A 23808-nucleotide genomic window follows, 5' to 3' on the forward strand; every position below is an offset into this window, starting at 1 on the left:
AAGAAACCAATTTGAAATTATTTGAGTTTGTGACATGGTGCATTATCCTGCTGGAAGTAGCCAGAAGATGGGTACATGGTGGTCATAAAGGGATGGACAGGGTCAGAAACAATGCTCAGGTAGGGCGTGGCATTTAAACGATGCCCTTTTTCCTATTTGTAGTGGAGATGAGTGGTAGCCGGTGGGGTCTTATGCTGTTGTAGCCCATCCGCATCAAGGTTGTGCGTGTTGTGGCTTCACAAATGCTTTGCTGCATACCTCGGTTGTAACGAGTGGTTATTTCAGTCAAAGTTGCTCTTGAATCAGTCGGCCCATTCTCCTCTGACTTCTAGCATCAACAAGGCATTTTTGCCCACAGGACTGACGCATACTTTAGGCTACTCTTGCTATACACTCACCTAAAGGATTATTAGGAACATCTTACTAATACTGTGTATGACCCCCGTTCGCCTTCAGAACTGCCTTAATTCTACGTGGCATTGATTCAACAAGGTGCTGAAAGCATAAAAATATTTTACGTTTTTTGTTACAATATTATATCCTAAGGACCTATTGTGTACTTTAAGGAACAATTTTGTACCTGTTAAATTTTAGGGGTGCAAAACCTTTTAAGGTGCACAATAAATCCAGTAATGTACCCCAAAAGGTACAACATTGTATTATGTTAAGTATACCTGTTAAGGTAAAAAAAACTACAGAAAAATGAACATTTTTTACCGTTTCTTCTGGCAGTGTACGTACAGTACCAACATAATATCTTATTGAAAACAGTAAAGGTTTGGGAACAGTAAAATGTTTTAAATTTTATTCATACAATACACAAACTGACAAATGTAAAAAGACATGCCATTCTTAAGTGAAGGAAAGGCAACTGCGTAAACATTTACAATGCATTAAAATATTAATATTAATTTCAATATTCATCAAATTCCTCCTCTTGAAGGGCTGGTGATTAGCAGCCAAACAAGTAAATAATGTTCAACCTGTAGCTACTGTGTACAAGACAGTTTAAGTTTTTATATTTCAACAGTCAACTGTGTAAACACACATCTCTTAGTATGTAAAAGTCTTTGGTTTTGCCCATTCTGTCATGATTTTGTCACTGTACATCCCAGATCTCACAGAGAAGAGGTGTGAACTTGTGGTCGCTCATGCGCCAGGACTCCAGCATCTCTGCATGATGGTGGTTGAGGGTGCGTAGTTCGGTCAGACGACCCAGCAGGCGTGCAAAGTGCTGGGGTTCTTGAGGATGTTGTAGTTTACAGACCTTCCTCAGTACCTCTAACATAGGCTCCTGTAGACGTTCAACAGCCTGCTGGTCCTTTACATACGGCCTGTCTGTAGATGGATAGGACAAAGTTGCGGTCACGTGGAACAAACGACTCTACCTTGCCAAACTTATTCCACTGTGACCTTCTGAAGCGTAAAAAATATGCTGGAGTTCCTATTGATGTCCTGTTACGTATTAATCATTTAACATTGCTGAAGCAGCACAAATTCATTTCATGAAAGCCAAAAGTTCTGAAGGGTTTATTAGTTACTGATCGAGTGCCAAAAACAAACCATGAAGTAATTTTCCATTGAAAGATACATGAACACTTCTACAGTAGATAAAATATCTTCTTTTCTTTCTTTCTTTATCTCTATGGGGCGGTTTCAAGGACAGGGTTTATCCTGGTCCCAGACAAAAATACATGTTAGTGCTGCATTCATTTAAAACATATCTTAACATATATCAGTGCTACAGTTTTGTCTCAAGAACAGCAGTATTGTTTTTTGTAAAAACTACTTAAAATGTCAAAATATAACTAAGGCATTGTCCTGGATTAATCTAAACTCCCCTTAATGTTTTGGCTTAATGTTATTTAGTTTGCTTAGAAACTGTAAATTGTAAAAGCTCATTTACATCAACATGGAACATTTTTCAGCTCCCCTAGAGTTAAACATTTGATTTTTACCGTTTTGGAATCCATTCAGCTGATCTCCGGGTCTGGCAGTATCACTATTAGCATATCTTAGCATAATCCATTGAATCTGATTACTTAAAACTCAAATGTTTAACCCTAGGGGAGCTGGAAAATGAGCATATTTTTTAAAATAGTGGAGTGTCCCATTAAGTACAGTAGTTTAATACTTTTTTAGACACTGGTTGTGTCTTTAACTTGTTAGGGTATTGTGAATGGACATTTACTGTCTACATGTATGTGGCTGAAATAATAACTAACCAAACAAAACTAAACATGCATAAATCTGGGTGACATTGATGCAGTTACCTGGTGAGAGGATTGTGATGACAGTGAGCAGAGCATGTTCCTCCAGCATCATCTGCAGTTCACCAATGCTCTTATAAAAGTTAAACATGGGCGTGATAAACTCTTCAGATATCCCTGTGAAGGACATAAAGCTATGGTTGAAGATATGCAGTATTGCAGGAAATTGAAGGATCTTTTCATTTAATTAACAAACAAATAAGTATGCTTAAAAAATAGTGCCATTAATGGTTTTTAAAACACAAAAATTATTTTTTCAACTTAAAAAAAATTAGCTTGAAAATATTTAAATATTTGACAAATTTAAGTATTTAAAAAAAAAGTTTTTTCCACCCTAAAGGAACACCTTTAAATGACAATATCCTGGCCGGACCACTGTTATCAGTGATATAAGTATTTGAAATGAAAATGATTTCTTAATGTCTAGTGACATATCAGGGCCATTTTATGATTAATTGATATAAATTTCTTACATACTGCTCCTTTAAATGTTTCACTTAAAGTTTTACGTTTTTTAAAATTTTATAAAGTAGAGCAGCTTTCACTTTTTACGGTGTTTAATTCAAACTCTGATCACCCCTTGCCTGTAAAACTGCACTAATTCTCATACTGTAATTACAAGATTTGCATAGTTACTTTCCCAGCAGGCAATTCTCACAAGAATTCGTATATAAGTTGGCTAATTCATATGAATTCATACGAAGTTAATCGTGCAAAAATGTATGATTCTCATGAAAAAACAACCACGAAACCAAACCCCGCACCTAACCTCAGCGTCACAAATCGTACAAAAACTTATGAATGTGGTCGTATGAATTAATACAAATTAGCCAACTCATAAAATATGTACGAATTCTCGTGAGATAGCGTTGATATGACCGACTTTCAATGTTAAAATATGGTTCAAATAATGTCAGTTCTTGTTTCAAGAATTAATGCTAAACAGTTGCAAAAGGTTAATAAAATGCTTAAAAATCAACGTTGAAATGCCGGCTGGGTTCTGTTTTTTAGAAACACACTGAAAGTCTAATATTGACCATTAAATACAATAGTAAGTTACCTTCCAGTTAAACCATGCTGTGGGAAACACCTATACATATTTCATGTTTACCTTCTAGTTATGTTTTAAATTAATAATAATTTCCTGCTTTACTGGGCCGAAGATCAGACGTCATACCTCTTAACCAAGCGTGCGTTTCACAAAAGCAACTATGGTCGCAAGTTCTGTCATTACCAATAGAGTTTAATAGCGATAGCTAACCAGGCCCTGCTCCAGATATGAGAGGAAAGGTGGACCAAGTGATATTCGAGATGGGCCGGTCGGATTGGGGGGGTTCTTTAATGCTTTAATCTCACATGTCTATATTTTTAATATTATATATTTAAGACAATTGTTAGGGTTGTTTGTTATTGTTGTGTTTGTGTTTTCTTCATTTTTTATATTTTTTGTACATATTTTGGAACTATTTAGAAACTTTATATTTTACATTCTCTCTTTTTGCATTTGTAATATTTTTGACCCCTTAACAGATCTTGTATCAATTAAGTAACTTTAGATTTGATAAAAATGGACAGTTATTTTAAAATCAACTAAAACAAACTTGTTACTTGAGTGAAGCATGAACTGTAAGAATTGGGTTAATTCTTGTGATGTTTTGATAAAAATGGGCAGTTCTTTTAAAATAACTATTTACATCAACTAAAACAAACTTGTTACAAACTAAAAATGTAAATTTTATCAAAAATGCTGTTTTTCTTAAGAATTATTCTCATGTCTGTTAATATAGTACAGCATTACAGATTAACGGCCAATAGATTGGAGCCGGGCCTGTAGCTAATGATGATTTTGGGAAAGATAAACCAGACCAGCTGCTTTACACGGTGAACGTCCTCAATGACATTTACTCTCTGGCCTCAGGGGGGCACTGTTGCCTGTATTTTTATAAAAGCAAAGCTACTACAGTGGATCTCAACCTTTTTCATTTCAAGGCCCCCTTTTGTCCACTTAACTTTTTTATCCAATAAACTATTTTAGAGTTTGACAAAGCTAGAAATATATATATATTTATTATATACAGAGGTCCCCCTGGAAGTTTGTTAAGGCCCCTAGTGGAAAAAAAATGCTTAAGTGTCCTATGTATTTTTTTGAATGTCACACATTTTCTCCTAAAACCATCCAACATATTTTTATAGTTCATTCTGGCATGCAATACAAAATCAACCAGGGCCACAGCCTCACTGCTTTCCATTTGCATTGAGGTATGAGCTGATCTGAATCTGGCGCCCGAGCCGTGCAGCTGTGTGTTTCCACATTCAGTGCGATTCTCTGCAATATCAGTTTATTTGAAGCCTGGCTTTAAAGGGCTTTCCTGTTTTGTGTGGGGTCTTATTATAATGATTGATATAATTATCATACTTTGTTAGGTATGAGAGCCCAGCTCTTTTCTGATGTAAACCATTCAGTGTGAAGGGCCACGAGGGTTCGGTTTGCAGACCATCCAATCAGGACGGCCTTCACATTGTGACACGTTGTAACAGATACACTAATGCAGCTGGGGTAAAACACGAGTTTAGCGTCTAAATGTGAAAGCGGTCTGAAGTGCAATAAACAAAATGTATGGTAATGTAAAAAGATGTCTGCAGATCTTATTTTGAAGTGATGAAATAATCACATAACTCAAACTCATTTCACATTTTATTCATATGCCTTCAGATAAAAGGATAACCTTTGTCCTAATTTTCCACAAAAATAGAATCTGCAAAAACCTGTCGCATCACGGAAGCTTCACGCTTCACGCCAGAGAAATGTCAGAGATGCTGAGAGCCTCAGAGGAGGACAATACGCCTCTCGATATTTAGATAGAGGACAATAGCCTCTTTAGACAGTGCATCTATTTTTCTCCGTCTGGCCTTTTGAGTTGAATTTTTCTGAAGGGAACAGTGGATACTGACGGACTCATAATTCATAAGCGTGTTTAGAAATATTTGTAAAGCATGACAATGCTAAGGAACTAATAAGTGATAGTCTGTAGGCCTATGTATGTATACAGTATAATTGCTTTTCCTCGAAATCAGCCAGTAGACGTTTTTGAAACTGAAACCCTATTGTACTTCAGTGTCTCATTTTACACATGTAACATGCACCACAGTATTATCAAGATTATCAAGGCAAATTTCCTGTAGTTATTTAGGGCAGACAGTTGCTGCATTATTAACGATAGGCCTTTCAGTACAGTACAGATCAGATCTTTTGAGCTTTAAGTTGTGCGCTTTGAGAGGCTCAACAGGTATACACATATAAACCCAAAAGAAAAATCAAATCTTCCTGATTTCAGAGTCCTGAACATTTCAAAAGTACATGAGTCATGCTCTAATATCCTGATGCAATATATGAAAGAGAAATGAACCGACGTACCACTCTTTCTAATCCTCTCCTCCAACACATCCGTGTGTCCGTGGGGAAGTTTCCTGGTGAAAACCTGGGCTGAGCGTAGGAACATCGCCTCTACGGCAGAGCCTTTCAATAATGCAATCTGATCTTCGTGATCCAAAGATTGAAAACCTGCTCAGAAAACAAGAACCCGACAATAAATTTATTATAGGGGAGAGCAGGGGCGAAAGTACCATTTTTCAGAAAAACTTAATTTTAAAAGAAAATGTTATAGACAGAGATATATATTTGCTGTGGTTAGTAACTCACAAGTGTGGTCTATCAATATCAGGTGGAATTTTGTAATGTAAAACAACTTCAGTAAAATTTCAATTTAAACATAAGTAGTGAATTGTTACTTTCGACCCCACCTGCAGGGATGAAAGTAACACAACAAAACAAGATAGATTTTTTGTGTTACACTTGTTTTTATTAAATATACATGACTATGACTTTGTTAAAGGCAGGATAGGCAGGAATGATCTAAAAAAAAACTTTATATACCAATACATACGTAAAATGTAAGTACTCTGAAAAAGAGAGTATTAAAATCGAGTGTCTGTAGACCTCTCACGACTATTTTAAACACAGCTAATTTTCATTCACTCCACCCCCTCCCTTCTGGGTTTCTTCTAAAGCCACGCCCCCAAAACACATGACTCTGCTGGGAGAAGCATTTACCTGAGAGAGGAAGGAGCGTGGTGCATGTAGTAACATCATGTCAGAATCACATGTAATAATACACCTTACTTTATCACTATGAATATAAACAAATAGGGTGGCTTTTAGTACTCACTATTAAGCTAGCATATCGATACTGGTAAAGTTTAAAATATATTTTGTTTGATTCGGTAAAAAGCGAGCAAGTTATATTTATAAGACAAAGTTAAAAACAGATTGCATTGATACAAGTTTTTTTTTTATTACCATCAGTTACACTGTGATCAAGGTGAATTTCGTGGAAGATTCATAAAATATATGGTGTTTTGCATGTAAGAGTTTCCGTGATGAAAGCATTGTTGACTCTGATGAGGACTACACTCCGGAGACGATACCGCATCGTTAACTCGAGGAAAAGCCACGCGGTATTTACTCTCATTTGATTTCTTCAATTATTCCTTTGTTTGCCTTGTTTGCCTTCGCTGACTGCATATGCAGGTACTGTGAGTTCTGAATGCTCTTTCTCTGCCGTACTTTTGCTCTTCCTAGAGTGCCTCGTGCACGTTCCAATCAATCGGGTGTGCGCATGTGTGGGCAGATCCCATAGCAACAGGGGTGGTGCCATGGTCGCGAGAGAGAGTGATAGTCGCCCAAGCCTATCATTTGTTTCGTCCTCGAAGGGAAATAATTAGTTGTGTTTAAAACAGCCGTAAGAGGTCTACAGACACTCGAGTTTTATACTCTCTTTTTCAGAGTACTTACATTTTAATTATGTATTGGTATATAAAGACAGTTTAAACAAGTTTTTAAAAAAGTTTTTTAGATAATTCCTGCCTATCCTGCCTTTAAACCTCATTTACTTTTATTTGAAAAACTCAGAGAGGTCAAACTTCAGGATGTGTTACAGCACTAAATAACCTGTAGATTGATCAATACTTTACACATGAAACCAGAAACACAACGCGTTATAAAAACAAAATGACCGCTTTAGAAATTTACTTGAAAACACCTTTCTGGATCTACACTCACAAAACGGTGAGTGAATAACGCGATATTTGTCAGCTCTGTCAGGGGTTGTATGCCTAAGATGCTGTCGTAGTTTGGTATGCAAATGTTATCAGGGCTCAGAGAAAATCGCTTTGTTACTTTCGTTCCGTGTTCCTTTTGCCCTGGTTCTCCCCTATTATTATAATTTTTGGTAACACTTTCCAATAATTTAATTAGTACGACTATAACCTTATTGTAGAGTGTTACCTATAACTTCTATTTTTTAGTTATTGTTTCAGTTAACGAGCTTATAGTAACTATATTTTGTTAAAATTTGGGACTGTATACCTGGTATGTTTTTTGTGAACTCAACCAGCACCTGGACATGGCTGGTTGCCATCTCTGTCAACAAGAGGAAGTTTTCTTCGGCATTGAACTGCTCTTGCAACTGTGAATTGGCACCAAGGCAGAATTATCATTATGCAAATAAACCACTGTTTTATATCATAATGCTTTAAGCAATCATTTACCAGCAGTAAGAGCAAGCAGTTGCATATTGATTTTAACAGTAGCAATGCAATAAGCAATAAAGAATAAACTGTTAACTGGGTGTAAAGTTTAAAAATGATGCTTATTGCTTAAAGTTCATTGTTAAATTACATGAACAACAAACATACCAGTTTCTTCGCCATATCCTGAGGGATCCGGTGTTTGTTGTAAGCATCAACAATGTAAGTTACTAAAGCCTGCTGGTCTTGACTTAGTTCTTCCTGAAAGTAGAAAATACATGTTTTTCTCATTAAATACACTACATGCCTCTGATTGTTTTTTCTGTTTCGGCATTGTGGAAAGTGAGCGAAGTTGTCTATGCATATATGAAGAATGAAAACAAAACAAAACGTGGGGATTTTTTACGCGGATAAAAAATGAGTAGGGCTGGGTATTGGCAAGGTCATCACCATACAATACAATACGTTGCCTGTTGTGATATGTTGCAATGCTTTTTCTTTTTTTATTAAAAATGTAAAAAAATAGAGCTGATTTTTTTTTAAGTTAAAGTGCGTCCACACGAAAGCTGCAAGTGTTTTTACATTTTCTGACATTTTTCACTCCCGCTAACTACTGAGACATTGGCCGTATATGACAGACAACTGGACAGCGACAAAGAGGGATTATATCGACAGTAGAGATTGAAATATCGATACACTATCGTGGAAAAAAGTATCACAATAGCTGTGTCGATATTTTTGCACAGCCCTAAAAATGAGAACTATATTGTATGGCGAAAGAACACCCAGTCTGCAGCACTTCGACCTCGGGCGCAGCAATGTTGACGGAAGTTTGAGCGAGAAGGGAAGTAGTCAGGAGTGATGATGTTACTGCGCCCGAGGGTGAAGTGCCGCAAACCAAGTGTTTCTACGCCATACAATATAGCTCTCACTTTTATCCACTTAGAAAATCGCCACGTTTTATTTTGTGCCCCATACTTACTCGTGTAACTACTCATATAACAGTCTTTAAATAGAGAAAACATGGAAGTGTTTGGTGGCTTCTAAATTCATCCCTGTTTGGATCCTAAGGAATGAATGGGGCTAGGCTAAATGCTAATACATTTACAATGCGCTGTACACAGATTAAGTGCATGCATTGAAAAAAGATAGATATGTATTAATTTGTCTAAGCTGAGGTAAGAAATAGTAAAATATTGAAAAAGCAGTGGTGTTTTCCTTTAAGAACTAGTTTAGTTTGACATCATGAAGATTTAACACAGGCATTTTACAATCATCCATACGGTAATATAATCTTTAAGAGGTAAAGGTAAATAAGAGCATAAGTGAGTTGATTAAGAGATGTTGACATGCTGAAGAAAATCACTCGGTTGCCCTTTAACCCTCAAATATCACTTCAATAAAACTTGTTACAGAACACTGGAATTATACCTGCAAAGTTATACTGTAACAAGCACCATGAAAATAAATCTATAAAGAATGAAGATTTGCCAATAAAATAAAAATCTATAGTTTTATAAATAATTCAACAGTTGATCTGACTGATATGTCAAACTTACCTTAGAGAGTTTTGTGGTGGATACAACCTGTTTAGCATCTCTGCTGTCACCAACATCATCCCCTATGCTTTCATCAGATGAGGCTTTTGTGTTTTTCCTCAACCTTTTGGACTTGCACTGGATTTCAGTTAACAAGCCTGAGAATACAAAAACAACATGGATGCATTAAATATATAATACTCAAATCAGACGTCACAGTAATTATTTTCCACTAAATTTCGTAAGTTTAGTAAACAGTTATGTAAGTTAAGGAAATTATTACATGCAAAACCATTAAAATGCTATTTCTAAAATACATGCAATATTTATATAATAAAATGAATATTTTTGAGCAACAGCAGCATCAAACATAGAGCCATTGTTTTTCATCCAATCTCTTTGACTAAGCTAATAATATTCATCTTTGGTAAACTTTGAGAGGGCAAGGTTAGCAAAGAAAGTTCGGTAGATACAGTACATCTTGGTTTACAATGATTTTTCTCACATTCTGCAAGCATGCCCATTTCTTTGCACTTTCTGAGTCGACACTCCTGGCATTTTCTGCGCATGTACATGTCCATTTCACAATTTCCTCCACTTTTACATTTATATACAGCATTTTTTGTGATGCTCCTTCTAAAGAACCCTGGAAGTAATAAAATATACATTAACATACAGTAAGAGAAATATTTTATATGCAACATAACTTTAGCATTACATTTTCACTTTGAGAGGCTCAAGATGCATATGGGGTATAAAACCCAAGTACACACTTGTTAAAGGAATAATTCACCCAAAACTTTGGTAGACTTTTTAAAAAAGTTGGGTCTGGCACTTTTTTGGTGCACACTATTTTTGTGTCTGAGTTGTTTTTTAGGCATTTTTGGGATGTTAACTTTAAAGGAACACGGCAACTTTTGGGACTTCAGCTTATTCACCGTATCCCCCAGAGTTAGATAAGTCCATACATACCGTTTTCATCTACGGGCATCCTGTAACTCTGTCGTACGCACCCACCGCTAGCCTAGATTAGCCCAAAGACTGGATCTAAATGGCTCCAGCTAGCATACTGCTCCCAAAAAGTGATAAAATACTGCCAAAATTTTCCTATTTATATGTTGTGATTTGTATAGTCACACCGTGTACAAATAATCTTTTAACCATATTTATACCGGGAACTATATTCTTAAAAGTTGAAGCATTGGTACTTGGGCGGAGTGATTTACCCCGTGGTGAGGAGCAGAGAGTTCACGCAAGTGTTGCGCTAATCACTCCGCCCAAGTTGCAGTGCTTTGCCTTCTGAAAATATAGTTCCCAGTATGTATACAGTTAAAAGATGGCTGTGTCTCATATGACCTTGTTATTTGTAAACGCTGTGACTATATTAATCACAATATATAAATAGGAAAATGTTGGCGTCAATTTGTCACTTATTGGGAGCAGTATGCTAGCTGGAGTCATTTACTTCCAATTTTTGTGTTAAAGGAATAGTCTACTCATTTTCAATATTAAAATATGTTATTACTCTAACTAAGAATTGTTGATACATCCCTCTATCATCTGTGTGCGTGCACGTAAGCGCTGGAGCGCGCTGCGACACTTCGATAGCATTTAGCTTAGCCCTATTCATTCAATGGTACCATTTAGAGATAAAGTTAGAAGTGACCAAACACATCAACGTTTTTCCTATTTAAGACGAGTAGTTATACGAGCAAGTTTGGTGGTACAAAATAAAATGTAGTGCTTTTCTAAGCGGATTTAAAAGAGGAACTATATTTTATGGCGTAATAGCACTTTTGGTAGTACTTCGACTCGCCTGAAAAGTCCGCTCACCTTCTCACTCTCATAATGGGAGAGGGAGGGTGTTACTGCGCCGAGTCGAAGTACTCCCAAAGGTGCTGTTGCGTCATGGAATGTGGCTCCTCTTTTGGATCCGCTTAGAAGAGCGCTACGTTTTATTTTGTACCACCAAACTTGCTCGTATAACTACTCGTCTTAAATAGGAAAAACGTTGATGTGTTTGGTCACTTCTGGCTTTGTCTCTGAATGGTGCCGTTGAATGGATGGGGCTGGGCTGGATGCTATTGAAGCGTCGCAGCGCGCTCCAGCGCTTATACGTGCATGCACACAGATGGTGGAGGGATGTATCAACAGTTCTTAGTTAAGGTAATAACATATTTTAATATTAAAAATGAGTAGACTATTCCTTTAAGCTAGGCTAGCGGTGGGTGCGTCAGACAGAGTTACAGGACACATGTAGATGAAAAGGGTTTGTATGGACTTATCTAACTCTGGGTGATACGGTCAGTGGCGGCTCGTGACTGCTCACCCGAGGGGTGCAAATTCAAAATAAGTGTTCGGCGTGTCATGTGTTTTGCTCGTGTTTTCAACATATGTTTTCTGTGCGTCAAGTGATCCTATGTGCATCAGGTGTTTTGTCAAAATAAGTGCCTGCTGCACACGCGTCCAAACCGTTTATGATAAAAGAGACGCTCACGTTCACAAAATACACACAAGACACTCACTTAACAGTAACACGTTTCTTTTATCATAAACCCTTTAGATGCGTCTGCAGCAGGCACTTATTTTGACAAAACACTTGACGCATACGATCGCTCGACACGCAGAACAGATACATACACAAATTACGAACCACACTCATGACGGGGATCGCTACATACACGTTATGGCGAACTTTGCATTGAGCGCCCTCAAAAAAAGAAGTCACCACTGGATATGGTCAATAAGCTAACGTCCCAAAAAGTCGGCCCGTTCCTTTGAAAATAGTATGAAACAACAACGATAATCACAAGAACAGGAGGAAATGTCTTCAGAACACCTAAAATACATAACAGAAGTTGGGTGAAGTTATCTGTGTAACACTTTTGGATCATTCTGAAGGGATTTCTGGTTATTATGGGAGTGGATGATGACTCAGGTGGTCACCATTCACTTCCATAATAATCAGTAAACCCCAAACAACACTTTTTAGTTGTTTTACTTTTAAGACATTGGGGGTTGAAATAAAATGAGGTCTGAGTAAATAATGACAAAGCTTTACATTTTGGGTAAACTACCCTTTTTAAAGGACATGAATCATGCTGTAAAATTATGATGTAAAACTGATGATGAATTAAACTCTTTGGAATCCTGTTGTCCAGCACTGTTCTCTGGAATTATTCAGAATTCCATTTTTTCCCTTCCCAAATCACCTTGAAATGTCATACTTTGACATTTTAGATGGCGTTAATAGCCTTACAAAACCCATTCAGAAACAAAGCCTCGCAAAGGAGCAGTAGCCAAAGACTGTATATCCATTTACATTTGTGCATTTGGCAGATGCTTTTATCCAAACAAATTGCAGTGCATTCAAACGGTTTATTTGATCAGTATTTCCTGGGAATTAAACATTCCACCTTGTGCTGCTAACAAAATGCTCTACCAATTAAGTTATACATGAACACTCTATTCACTCTATTATGTGCTCTGTAATGTATTTCCTCTTCAGATGCAAGATAAATTTGTGTTCCTGTAGCTCAAATGGCAGGGCATTTTGTGAGTAGCACAAAGATTTGGGTTTCCCATGGAACATATGTACACCTGAAGTTGTTTTGGATAAAAAACGTCTACCAAAAGCAAAAGTACTAGCAGGTGCTAGGCTAAACTGTTATGGCCGCTTTGTAAACACAGATCAAGGAATAGCTTCATCGCCATGCATGTAACGTATAGTGTAATGTTTAAAGACATCACATTCAGTACTGTAACACAGATACTCTCAGATACTCGTTTTTCAATTAGTCAGCAGACAAACATGCAGTTGTTTTTGGAACAGGTTATAATTCCCGCATGTGCCCGTGAGCACAATGACACACATTAACTTTGCATGGCAGCATGTGGGTCTGGTTGCCCGCATCATTATTCAGCAGAAAGTTGAGAGGGAACCCAATCCAGACCCAGCGTGAAGGAGCACCAAACGCAGCCAAGCCTATGGGACTCGGGACACATAGCCCAGCATCTGCCCTTTGGGCATTGTCCATGCACAGGTGGAATTACACTTGCAGTCATTCACCCAGAGCTAAAATTAGCGCCGGGGGTTCTGTGTCATTTATTATTTCCTTCATAAGTACGCAGCCATGGTTACGTTGTAAGACCTGGCACAGTAAGGGGTCATAAATAAATAAGGATTTATTTTTCAGTAAATTAGGACATTCACCTTTACATCCTTCACACGTGAGTGCATTGTAGTGATACCCTGATGCTTTATCTCCACAAACCACGCACAATTCCTCGCCTTTACTCTTTCCGGAGTGAGGAGCGTGTCTGGACCTCTTACATACAGTTGGAACGACAGGGCAAGGCTCCATCTCATTGTCAAAACCACCCTCCAAAGGTCCTTTCCTCATCTCAAACACAGCAGACGGTGTGTACCAATCCTCCCCGCTAAACTGTGGGTAACAGTGCTGATTGGGGTAGTACGAGGGTGATGATATACAGGGTTCCACCGAGGTGAACTGCATGCTGGGATAGCTGGCGAAGGGCATGACCTCCTGGTCCTGCAGTAAGGGACTGTTCTGTTCTGCCAGAATATCTAAAGAGAAGATGGCAGGAGTGAACCACGGTTGTCAGTTTACACGCGTCATGGAGATACAAAGCTCAAGTTCACCATAGTGTTTTAGCCTCGCGTAAGTGCTAATAGGTTTTATGCCAACACAACAATTAGGGAAACTACAACACATGGAGATACTGTTTCTTTGAGTATGCAGTGATCCCCATCACCTGATTATAATAAACCATATCTAAACTAGTAGCAGGAGTCTCTTATCTGATTTTAATCTGATATATGGCTGTCTTCTCTAGCACAGAAGTCCAACACACCCAGAAATAAAACAAAAGGAAACATTAACCAACAATTGTGACGTCTATGGAACTGTATAATATTTTATTACTTAAGTTCTTCAGTTTAACAGACCAATGCACTTTAAGATTGTTGGCGGTAGGCTTAAGAAAAACTTACAGATTTGGCTTTAATAGTTGAATAACTCTTTCCAACTCTTAAGTTTTTTAATGTTTGTATGTTAAGTGTTACAAAAATATAGTCCTAAATGTATTTCATTCGCTACCAATGAATAACTGTACTTCATAATTAGGATAAACTAGCATTTAATTAAAAACGACATACTACTGTAAAATTCTGTCCTATACCGTATATCCATATCATGCAATGGCATAATTAAGACTACAGATAATTCCTTACAAGCACTGAATCATCACTGACACATACTTTATTAGATGGTACTAACCTGGAGCTTTCTTCCGGACCATGGACATGTCACTGCATGTGACCCAGTAAGGGTACTGATGCCCTGTATTGGTTCCTAACCATCAAGCTGTGCTCCTTTAACACTTCGGCATTACGTCTAATGTGAGCCTGACTCTTCTTTTCACAATATTTTACTGTTCCAGAACACTTTTACATGCCTCAAATGTACAAGTGGGAACAAAGGTCACTATAGTTGTTCATTAACCTGACAGTCACAGCATTTTTCTGTCTTATTACACCTTGCATCTTATTTTATAAATGTTCTGATTGGAACTTGCTGACCTTTGATTGTAAAATAAAAGTGAGTTTTTTTGCTTCTATTCACAACAGAAATCTGTAACCAGTAACATCTGTTTACTTTTATAGTTATATATTTTGTAGTATTGTCTATGTTTTACCAATTGCACTGAATATATAACATAGCATACCACCATGTTGGGATTTGTAGAAGTATACTCACCAAAAAAGTGGGAGGTCTCAGATAGGGGAAACCCATCACTGGGTGGGATCTGTAGAGGTCCCACCACATTGACGTCATGGCCCAGCCACTCATTCATTCAGAAGGCTGTGTTATCTCAGCACCAGGGACAGAGTATCGCTTGATCCCTCAGTCCAGAAGTGATGGGGTTAATCTGGGTTCTTTAAGACACAATCACAATTAATTATGGGAAAGGTATTTTTTACCTTGCATTCTGTTTTATTACAGTTATGTTGAAGAAAATGTTATAGATTTAAAATAAGATGAACGTCCTTTAATATCAATTTGTTACACACTCATTTATGTGCTTAAAAATGAAAATGTTAATTATGTAATGGAGGTTTTATCATCATTAACTTATATTCTCAAAACAAATATTATTGAATTGAATGGGTACTGTTAACTCTGTGTTTTCCATCATTTATCAAAATATCTTCTTTTGTGTTCAACGTAAAAGAAACTCATACAGGTTTAGAACAACAAGAGGGTGAGTAAATGATGACAGAATTTTCATTTTTGGGTGAACTATCCTTTTAAAGTCTTGTGTTAAAGGAATTATACTCTGCAGAAGTCACTTATATAATTCCAGAGAGCAAAACATTACAAGAAATCCTTCAAAATGGCTGTGATTGTTTAACCAAAACTGAACGCATGCCCCCAATGGCCTTTCCTCTAATTCCAGTTCTGCTTATTTTGCTCTCTCTTCCTGGCGTTGGAACCCAACGTCTTTCTGGCGTCAAAACCCAACGTCTTCCTGACGTCAAAACCCATCTTCCTGGCATCAAAACCCAACGTCTTCTGACGTCAAAACCCAACGCCTACCTGGCATCAAAACCCAACGTCTTCTAATGTTAAAACCCAACGTCTTCCTGACGTCAAAACCCAACGTCTTCCTGACGTCAAAACCCAATGCCTACCTGGCGTCAAAACCCAACGTCTTCTGATGTTAAAACCCAACGTCTTCCTGACGTCAAAACCCAACGTCTTCCTGACGTCAAAACCCAATGTCTTCTGACGTCAAAACGCAATGTCTTTATGACATCAAAACTTAAAGGCGGAGTCCACGATGTTTGAAAGCCAATGTTGATATTTGAAATCACCTAAACAAACACGCCCCTACCCCAATAGAATCTGGATATTCGGTTGATAGACCCGCCCCACACATACGCAACCCGACAAGGATGTCGGTTAGTAGACACGCTCCTTACTGCTGATTGGCTATAAGTGTGTTTTGGTAGTCGGCCCGTCTCCTTTTCCAAAGCGTTTTTCAAACATCGTGGACTCCGCCTTTAACGTCTTCTGACATCGAAACCCAAAATCTTCCTGGCATCGAAACCCAATGTCTGACATCTTCCTGGCATCGAAACCCAACGTCTTCCTAAAGTCGAAACTCAACGTCTTCCTGACGTCAAAACCCATATTCCTGGCATCAAAACCCAACGTCAGAAGACGTCAAAACCCAACGTCTTCCTGATGTCGAAACCCAACGTCTTCTGACGTCGAATCCCAACATCTTCCTGACATCTTCCTGGTGTCAAAATCCATCGTCTCCCTGATGTCAAAACCCAGCGTCTTCCTGACATCAAAACCCAACATCTTCCTGGCGTCAAAACTCAACATCTTCCTGACGTCAAAACCCAACGTCTTCCTGGTGTCAAAATCCATTGACTTCCTGACGTCAAAACCCAATGTCTCCCTGATGTCGAAACCCAACAGCTTCCTGGCGTCGAAACCCAACGGCTTCCTGACATTGAAACCCAACGTCTTCCTAGCGTCAAAAGCCAAAGTCTTCCTGACGTCAAAACCCAATGTTTCTGACATCAAAAACCAATGTCTTGACTTCACCCAACGTCTTCTGACGTTAAAACCCAACGTCAGTCTTATGTCAAAACCCAACGTCAGTTTTACGTCAAAACCCAACGACTTCTAATGTCAGAAACCAATGTCTTTTTGACGTCAAAACCCAACTTCCTTTGACATCAAAACTCAACGTCTTCTAATGTCAAAACCCAAAGTCTTCCTGACGTCAAAACCCAATGTTTCTGACATCAAAAACCAATGTCTTGACTTCACCCAACGTCTTCTGACATTAAAACCCAACGTCAGTCTTACGTCAAAACCCAACGTCAGTTTTACGTCAAAACCCAACGACTTCTAATGTCAGAAACCAATGTCTTTTTGACGTCGAAACCCAACTTTGGCCTGATGTCAAAACATAATGTCAATGCAGTGACTTTTTGTCACAAATTAAGTTAAAAAACAATTGTTTTATAAGTTATGTCATTTTATCACAGATCAAAACTTAAGATTGTAGGTTGAATTGACTTATATATTAATTTAACTATATATATATAATATCTGGATGTTAAATAAGCTCAGCCACAGTGACAGCTTTATTTCAACAGTGCAGTAGCCTACTATGAATTTCCCAAGGTACAAATACAGTAAATAATATAAGAGAATAAGGCAAGTCACAGAACTATGGTTTAAGATTTGTGGACAAGTGTAAATTTGCTATTATTAACATGTCAGGTTGTTACTATGGCACCAGGCCTCATCTATTAACAATATTGATTGATACCAAACTCAACCAGAAATACCCCTGAAAGACTTTCATATATATATAATTAATATATAAAATACTACTTATAATCCAGTGTATAATTTCCCAGGGGCTGAAATGCAATTACACACGAAGGTTCTCCATAGCATACAGTGCCATTTCAAATCCATAAATCAGCCTCTTTACACCATCAAAAGTAATAGCAGGCTATCACAGTTGATTTGTTTTACCGAAACACATCATAAATGTTATATTCTTACCTTTTGCTGTACTAGAGACAAACCGCACACTCCTGAGCCTTGCTGCAATATTTGACACAACCAATAATTAGAAATGGGAATAGGGCTGTTTCTGTGTAGCGACCACACAGTTCTGTGAGCGGATGGGGTCATGGGGAAAAGGGACAGTGGTTATTAATTAAACTTTCTGTTTCTCCTCATGAGCACTAACAGTTCCTCCCTCCCTCTCACATCAGCTTCAAACTTTGGCTGACTGGCCTGCAAATGCAGCATTACCTCCTTAATAGAGCGAAAGAGAGATAACAAATCCCTCTTCTTACTCGCATGTAAACACAGTTAATAGGGTTTGTGTATTACGTGCTAACCTCTTTTGCAATTTATCTCTTCAGACAGATCACATTAACACGAACTTGGTCTGTTACAATTGTTTGGTCTGTAAAAAATGCTGAGTTGTTTTAACCCACACTGTCAGAAAAAAGGTCAAAATGGTCCCTATCACTGGGGCAGTACTCTATCAAAAAGTACACACTGCAAAATAAAATCCGTAGAAATTACAGTGTTATTGCAGCTGGGTTGCTGGTAACTTACCGTAGATTTAAATGTATGTTATTTACTGGCAACATTTTGTTCAAAGTTAAATGAACATTAAATATTTACAAGTCTTTGTGTTTACAGAGTAAAACTAAAAAAACAGCATCAAGCAAAACATTCAAAATCTGAAGCAAAAAACAGAAAAAGGTTGATGAGGATTTTTGGTTCCCAGAATGTTTTATATGAGGCTGTTTTTGTATAGTTTTATTCTGTAAAGATAAAGACTTGTTAATATTAAAAATGTATTTAACTTTGAACAAACTCTTGCCAGTAAATAACATAAATTTAAATCTACGGTAAGTTACCGCCAACCCAGCTGCAATAACATTGTAATTTCTACAGAATTTTTTTACAGTGTTCATATTAGTATCTTAGAGGTACATGTATACCAAAGAGTGCATATTACATCAAAGGTGCATATATGTATAACTAAATGGTACATATATGATCTTTTAAAGCGGACTGCCCCACACTGTAAAAAAATCCGTAGAAATTGCAGCTGGGTTGCCGGTAATTTACCGTAGATTTGGGTTTGTTATTTACTGGCAACATTTTGTTCAAAGTTAAATGAACATTTAACATTTGCGGGTCTTTGTCTTTGCAGGGTAAAACTAAAAAACAGCATCAAGCAAAACATTCTGGGAAACAAAATCTGAAGCAAAAAACAGAAAAAGGTTGCTGATGATTTCTGGTTCCCAGAATGCTTTGCATGAGGTTGTTATTGTATGGTTTTGTTCTGTAAAGATAGAGACTTGTTAATGTTTAAAATTAATTTGACTTTGAACAAACTCTTGCCAGTAAATAACATAAATTTAAATCTACGATAAATTACCGGCGACCCAGCTGCAATAACATTGTAATTTCTACGGATTTTTTTACAGTGCAGTGCAAGCCACATTTTTTATTTATTGCTTCTGACAATCCACGGTTAGGCTGAATATGGACAAAACCCAAGATTTTGGTTTAAATTAACCTATGTAGGTTAATTTGTTTCAAAGCAGCTTTACATTAATAGAAGCAGTGAAAAGCACAGAAAAACGACAGATAGCACAACATAATACACGATAGCATAAGCAGTCAATTGGGCAACAACCCAGCATTTTTGTAACGAGCCTGACGGAACAAAAAATTGGCATTTGGTTACAATACAAATGTTTGTATTAAATATGCATGATTCCGAACTGATGAAAACAGGGTGTGCAAAAGTCTAAAACAGGCAAATTATGCAACAGATAGCATCTCATTTGCATTGAATTAAACTTCGCACCATCTCTTTCAATTCAATTTCATAGCTTTTTATCTAAAGTGTACTGTTGCAAAACAGGTTTACAGACAACATACATCAGCCTGTTTACTCCAGTCACACTCCACTTGAGAGATGCCATTTCCCCAAAACGTGATGAAGACCAGCGTTTCGCTATAATTGCGAATGTATCTAAAAAACAAGCTCTTAATCATTTACTGACTGTTGCTCCATCCAAAATGGGCCCTTCTGAGTCAACAGACAAAACTTTGAAATAAACAAAACCTTTGCCATAGGCTGGCGGCTGTTTGTGGAGTAGGTGACATGAGCACGGCGGGTGGGGGAGGTATGGATGGCCTTGTGAGAAGGACACGTTCATGGCTACATAAAAAATCTCTAACACTATCATCAAACACTTCAGCTATTTAAAGAGTCACGCTGAACCACACAATACCACTTTTTCTTTTTTTACGGATTTGTATTCTTATTCACAGGATTTATTTTATTTTAAACCTGTTTTTGCAATCAGTTGTTCCAACTGCACTGTAAAAAAACAGTGTTGCATTAAATTTTTAAGTTTAGTCCTTTCAACTTATTATTTCAGTTGTTGACTAGTGATGAATTGTTATAACTTGAGATGCTTAAAGTAGCATAAAAACATATGTTGAAATGACTCATTGATCAAAAACTTGTTGCAGTGCCCAACTGTTTCCAAACTCTTAAAGCTGTTAAAAGCAAATAAACATGTAATGTATCACAGGAATTTGGAGTTGAGAGTCACGGGATGCTTTTTTTAAGAAAACTTTGTCCTGTCTTATGTGATTTGATAAACCCAGACCAAAGCAAACCAAAAGGACTGAAACACAGGACTGTGCTATCTATCTCTAAAACGTATTAAATTTAATACTACACTAAAGTAAGTGTAACAGATGTAAATGAAAAAAGATTGTAGTACTGTAGTAGAATCATTAAGTTTTAATATCTCAAAATAAAATGTGAACAGTCTGCTTTTTAAAACCACCCCCTGTACCATAAAAGGTAAATATAGAGATAAGACCATCAAATACCACAAACCATTGACAGATTGCATATCAGCATGTTAAACATGAGCTGTCAAGGACTGTGGCACGAAAAATGCCATTACAAACCATAACAAGGTCCACAACCTTGAACTTTCCCAAACATCTAACAGAAAAAATATAATAGCAGAGTCAATCAAGTCGACTAAATCCATAGGTTAAATTTATTATTTTAGGTTTAACGAAATTAAAGATTTAAACGGTCTGAAACTGTGGTTTGTGAAATTAATATTAAAATTAACTTACAGTGAAAAAACTATAAAAGTTTTCATACTATTTAAAATTTGTTGCCAACTTTGTGAGGCTTTGGGTGGTCATCAGTCTAATTTGTTGTACTCCTGTAAAAGTCTGCTGTGACTAAATGTGTTTAAGAATAATGATAACACGAAGGATGTTTACTCCCACATGACAGAAACCAGAAGAGTTCTGATAGTTCCCAACTTAAAATGTTAAATGAGCCAATTTAAGCAACCCTACACTGTCAGAAAAAGTAATCCAATACTTTTCGGAGCCAATTTATGTAGCCACGTGCTGACACGTCTTTCATTATATTTGCTTAAAGGGATAGTTTACCCTAAAATAAAAATTCTGTCATTTACTCACCCTCATGTTGTTACAAACCCATACATTTCTTTGTTCTGCTGAACACGGGAAGATATTTTTAATGAAGCAGGTAACAGAAGCACCATTGACTACCATAGTAGGAAAAAATACTACTTTGGATGTCAATGGTGCTCAATTGGTTATAAATATTGTTCAAAATATCCTCCTTTGTGTTCAGCTAAACAAAGAAATGTAATACGAGGGTGAGTAAATGATGATTGAATTTAAATTTTGGGGTGAACTATCTCTTTAAGGCTAAAAATCTCCATTTTAAATAACAACTCACAAAACAGTAACAGTCCTCAACTGTTCTGTCAACAGGGTCGAATAAAAGGATGCCATCTAAAATATTTCTCCTGAAACATACTGCATTGTGTTAAACGTTAAAAAAGGTTCACTATACCCTTGCAATAGCAGATGCAAATGAATTAATTTGACTGTTTTAGAAAAACAGAAATAAAAATAAAAATTGCTCAACTTAATTTGATGGGTTAAAACATTTTGCTTTGATAAAAATTTAAACTAGCAAGGTAAAATAGCTTCATATCTTCATCATGAAAATGATGAAGTCATATTGATTTTACATTAAAAAAAAACTGAAGGCGGTCGATTTTATTGTTGTATATACTGTATTTATCATTTCTATTTTATATGTGAGAAAGGGTAGATAGGGATTTAGTGTTTGGAGGGGTACACCATGGTAAAAAATTAAAAAATTTTGGATTTAGCATGTTGTGGTTATTTGCACAGCCTAGAATAAAATAAAATGGTCCAAAGTAAAGTCCATAAATAGGTACAGATATGTATATGTTTGGTACTAAAATTAAGGTACTAATATGCACTCTTTAGGTGCAATGGTATTTTGGGGTGTATGGCCCCAGTGACAGGACCATTTTTGCCAGTCTACAATGTGGCTAATTTGTATGAAATTGAATCATACAAAAACCTAAAGAGTTCATCTTAGTACCTTAGAGGTATTGCTATATGTATACATATTTGTATAAATGGTATCTAATCTTATGACCTTACTGCCCCAGTGACAATTAGGGACCAGAGAGAGAGAGAGAGAGAGAGAGAGAGAGAGAGAGAGAGAGACGTTTCAATTACATCTACTTCGATTTCATTTGTTCCTCACTTAACTCATTAATACTGTAAGATGGTATTAAACTGCTACTGTCTTATGCATGTGCCATTTAATTTTCTTTTTCAATGTTATGGTTTGTTTTGTAGTCATTTTAATACACTACAGATAAATGTACTGAAAGCATTTGTATTGTCCTTCAAATAAACACTTAAATATACATTATAATTTACAGTGATGCAATGGTAAAGTGCATGTTTTAAACAATCATCTTGACGTCCACGTACAGTAAAAGCAATGAAATGTCTTTGTCATAACAGGTACTGTGCAAAAAAAAAAACAGGCACATTGCAGGTTTTTGTGTAATATCATCCAAATTCAATTCAATATATAGTTTCAATTCAACAAACATAAATACCAGCCATAGCCCTCCCACATTAAAAGTCTGTAAACGATGTACTATATTAGGAAATATTAAAGGTGGACATAATGTATCCAACTAAGTAAAAAAATAAAACACCATCCTTACCATAACCATCAGATTTTTTTAAAGCTCTAATGTGGAGCTTGAATAACTGTAAAACCCATGGATGCACAGAGAGAGTGTTTACCCTAAAATTAATCTGACTCACTAAACTGTTAAAGGACTATACAGTTTTTCCTTTGCATAGCTGACAACAGCAAACATAACATAAAAAATAACCTATGCATATTCTGCTGTCAGCCTTAAATATAACACGACTTTAAAACAAAATTATGATTTAAAATGTTATTAATCCTGTTTTTAATGCACTTCAATGTTCATTTTAGTCTCTGTTTTTTAGACAATTACAGTGGCCCCAAAAGTATTTAATGTATTTATGTTTTACACTTAATACAAAATACCAAGCCATACAGCATTTATTAATTAAAAAATAGTATGAGCACACTTTTTTAAGCAAAATAAAAAAGGTTTGAAAATAAAGGTGAGAAGTATTTGAACAATTTAAGCATACTTTTATTTTAACTGGTTGTTCACTGGGACACCTGTGCGAACATGAAAACTAAAACTGCCTTGAGACAAGTTGGTTTAATGTGACCCAATCTGTGATATGTAAAGATAATGTTAAGATCATTCTGTGAAAATATAACCTTGATATCTTTAATATTGACTGAGTAAGGCAATGTCAAAGTTTGAAATAGATTAAAATCTAACTTTGATGTCCCTAAACTCAAAA

General features: G+C 36.7%; 1 protein-coding gene across 2 annotated transcripts; it reads right to left on the reverse strand.

Annotated features, from left to right (window-relative positions):
* Positions 1–783: 783 nt before the first annotated feature.
* On the reverse strand, positions 784–18175 carry nr1h4 (nuclear receptor subfamily 1, group H, member 4). Of its 2 annotated transcripts, XM_055174000.2 has the most exons (10): positions 18016–18175; positions 15175–15353; positions 13608–13982; positions 9900–10040; positions 9416–9552; positions 8025–8117; positions 7696–7795; positions 5686–5832; positions 2274–2387; positions 784–1338 (listed from the first exon to the last, which is right to left on the reverse strand). In XM_055174000.2, the coding sequence occupies exons 2-10, from the start codon at positions 15269–15271 to the stop codon at positions 1100–1102; spliced, it is 1443 nt and encodes a 480-aa protein (XP_055029975.2). In that variant the 5' UTR covers positions 15272–15353; positions 18016–18175; the 3' UTR covers positions 784–1099. The 2 variants fall into 2 exon arrangements, with proteins under 2 accessions (XP_055029975.2, XP_055029976.2); XM_055174001.2 differs by lacking the exons at positions 15175–15353; positions 18016–18175 and adding an exon at positions 14695–14879.
* Positions 18176–23808: the final 5633 nt, after the last annotated feature.

Source organism: Misgurnus anguillicaudatus, chromosome 15 (genome assembly GCF_027580225.2).
Source record: "Misgurnus anguillicaudatus chromosome 15, ASM2758022v2, whole genome shotgun sequence".
Taxonomy (NCBI): Eukaryota; Metazoa; Chordata; class Actinopteri; order Cypriniformes; family Cobitidae; genus Misgurnus; species Misgurnus anguillicaudatus.

Bases quoted from the DNA above. Each gene is read 5' to 3' on its own strand.
- nr1h4 (XM_055174000.2), bottom strand. From the start codon at position 15,271: ATGAATGAGTGGCTGGGCCATGACGTCAATGTGGTGGGACCTCTACAG. The intron at 8,118-9,415 runs GTAAGTTTGACA...TTCTACTTTCAG, and splicing joins CCACCACAAAACTCTCTAAG to GAAGAACTAAGTCAAGACCA. The intron at 7,796-8,024 runs GTATGTTTGTTG...GCCAATTCACAG, and splicing joins AGGATATGGCGAAGAAACTG to TTGCAAGAGCAGTTCAATGC.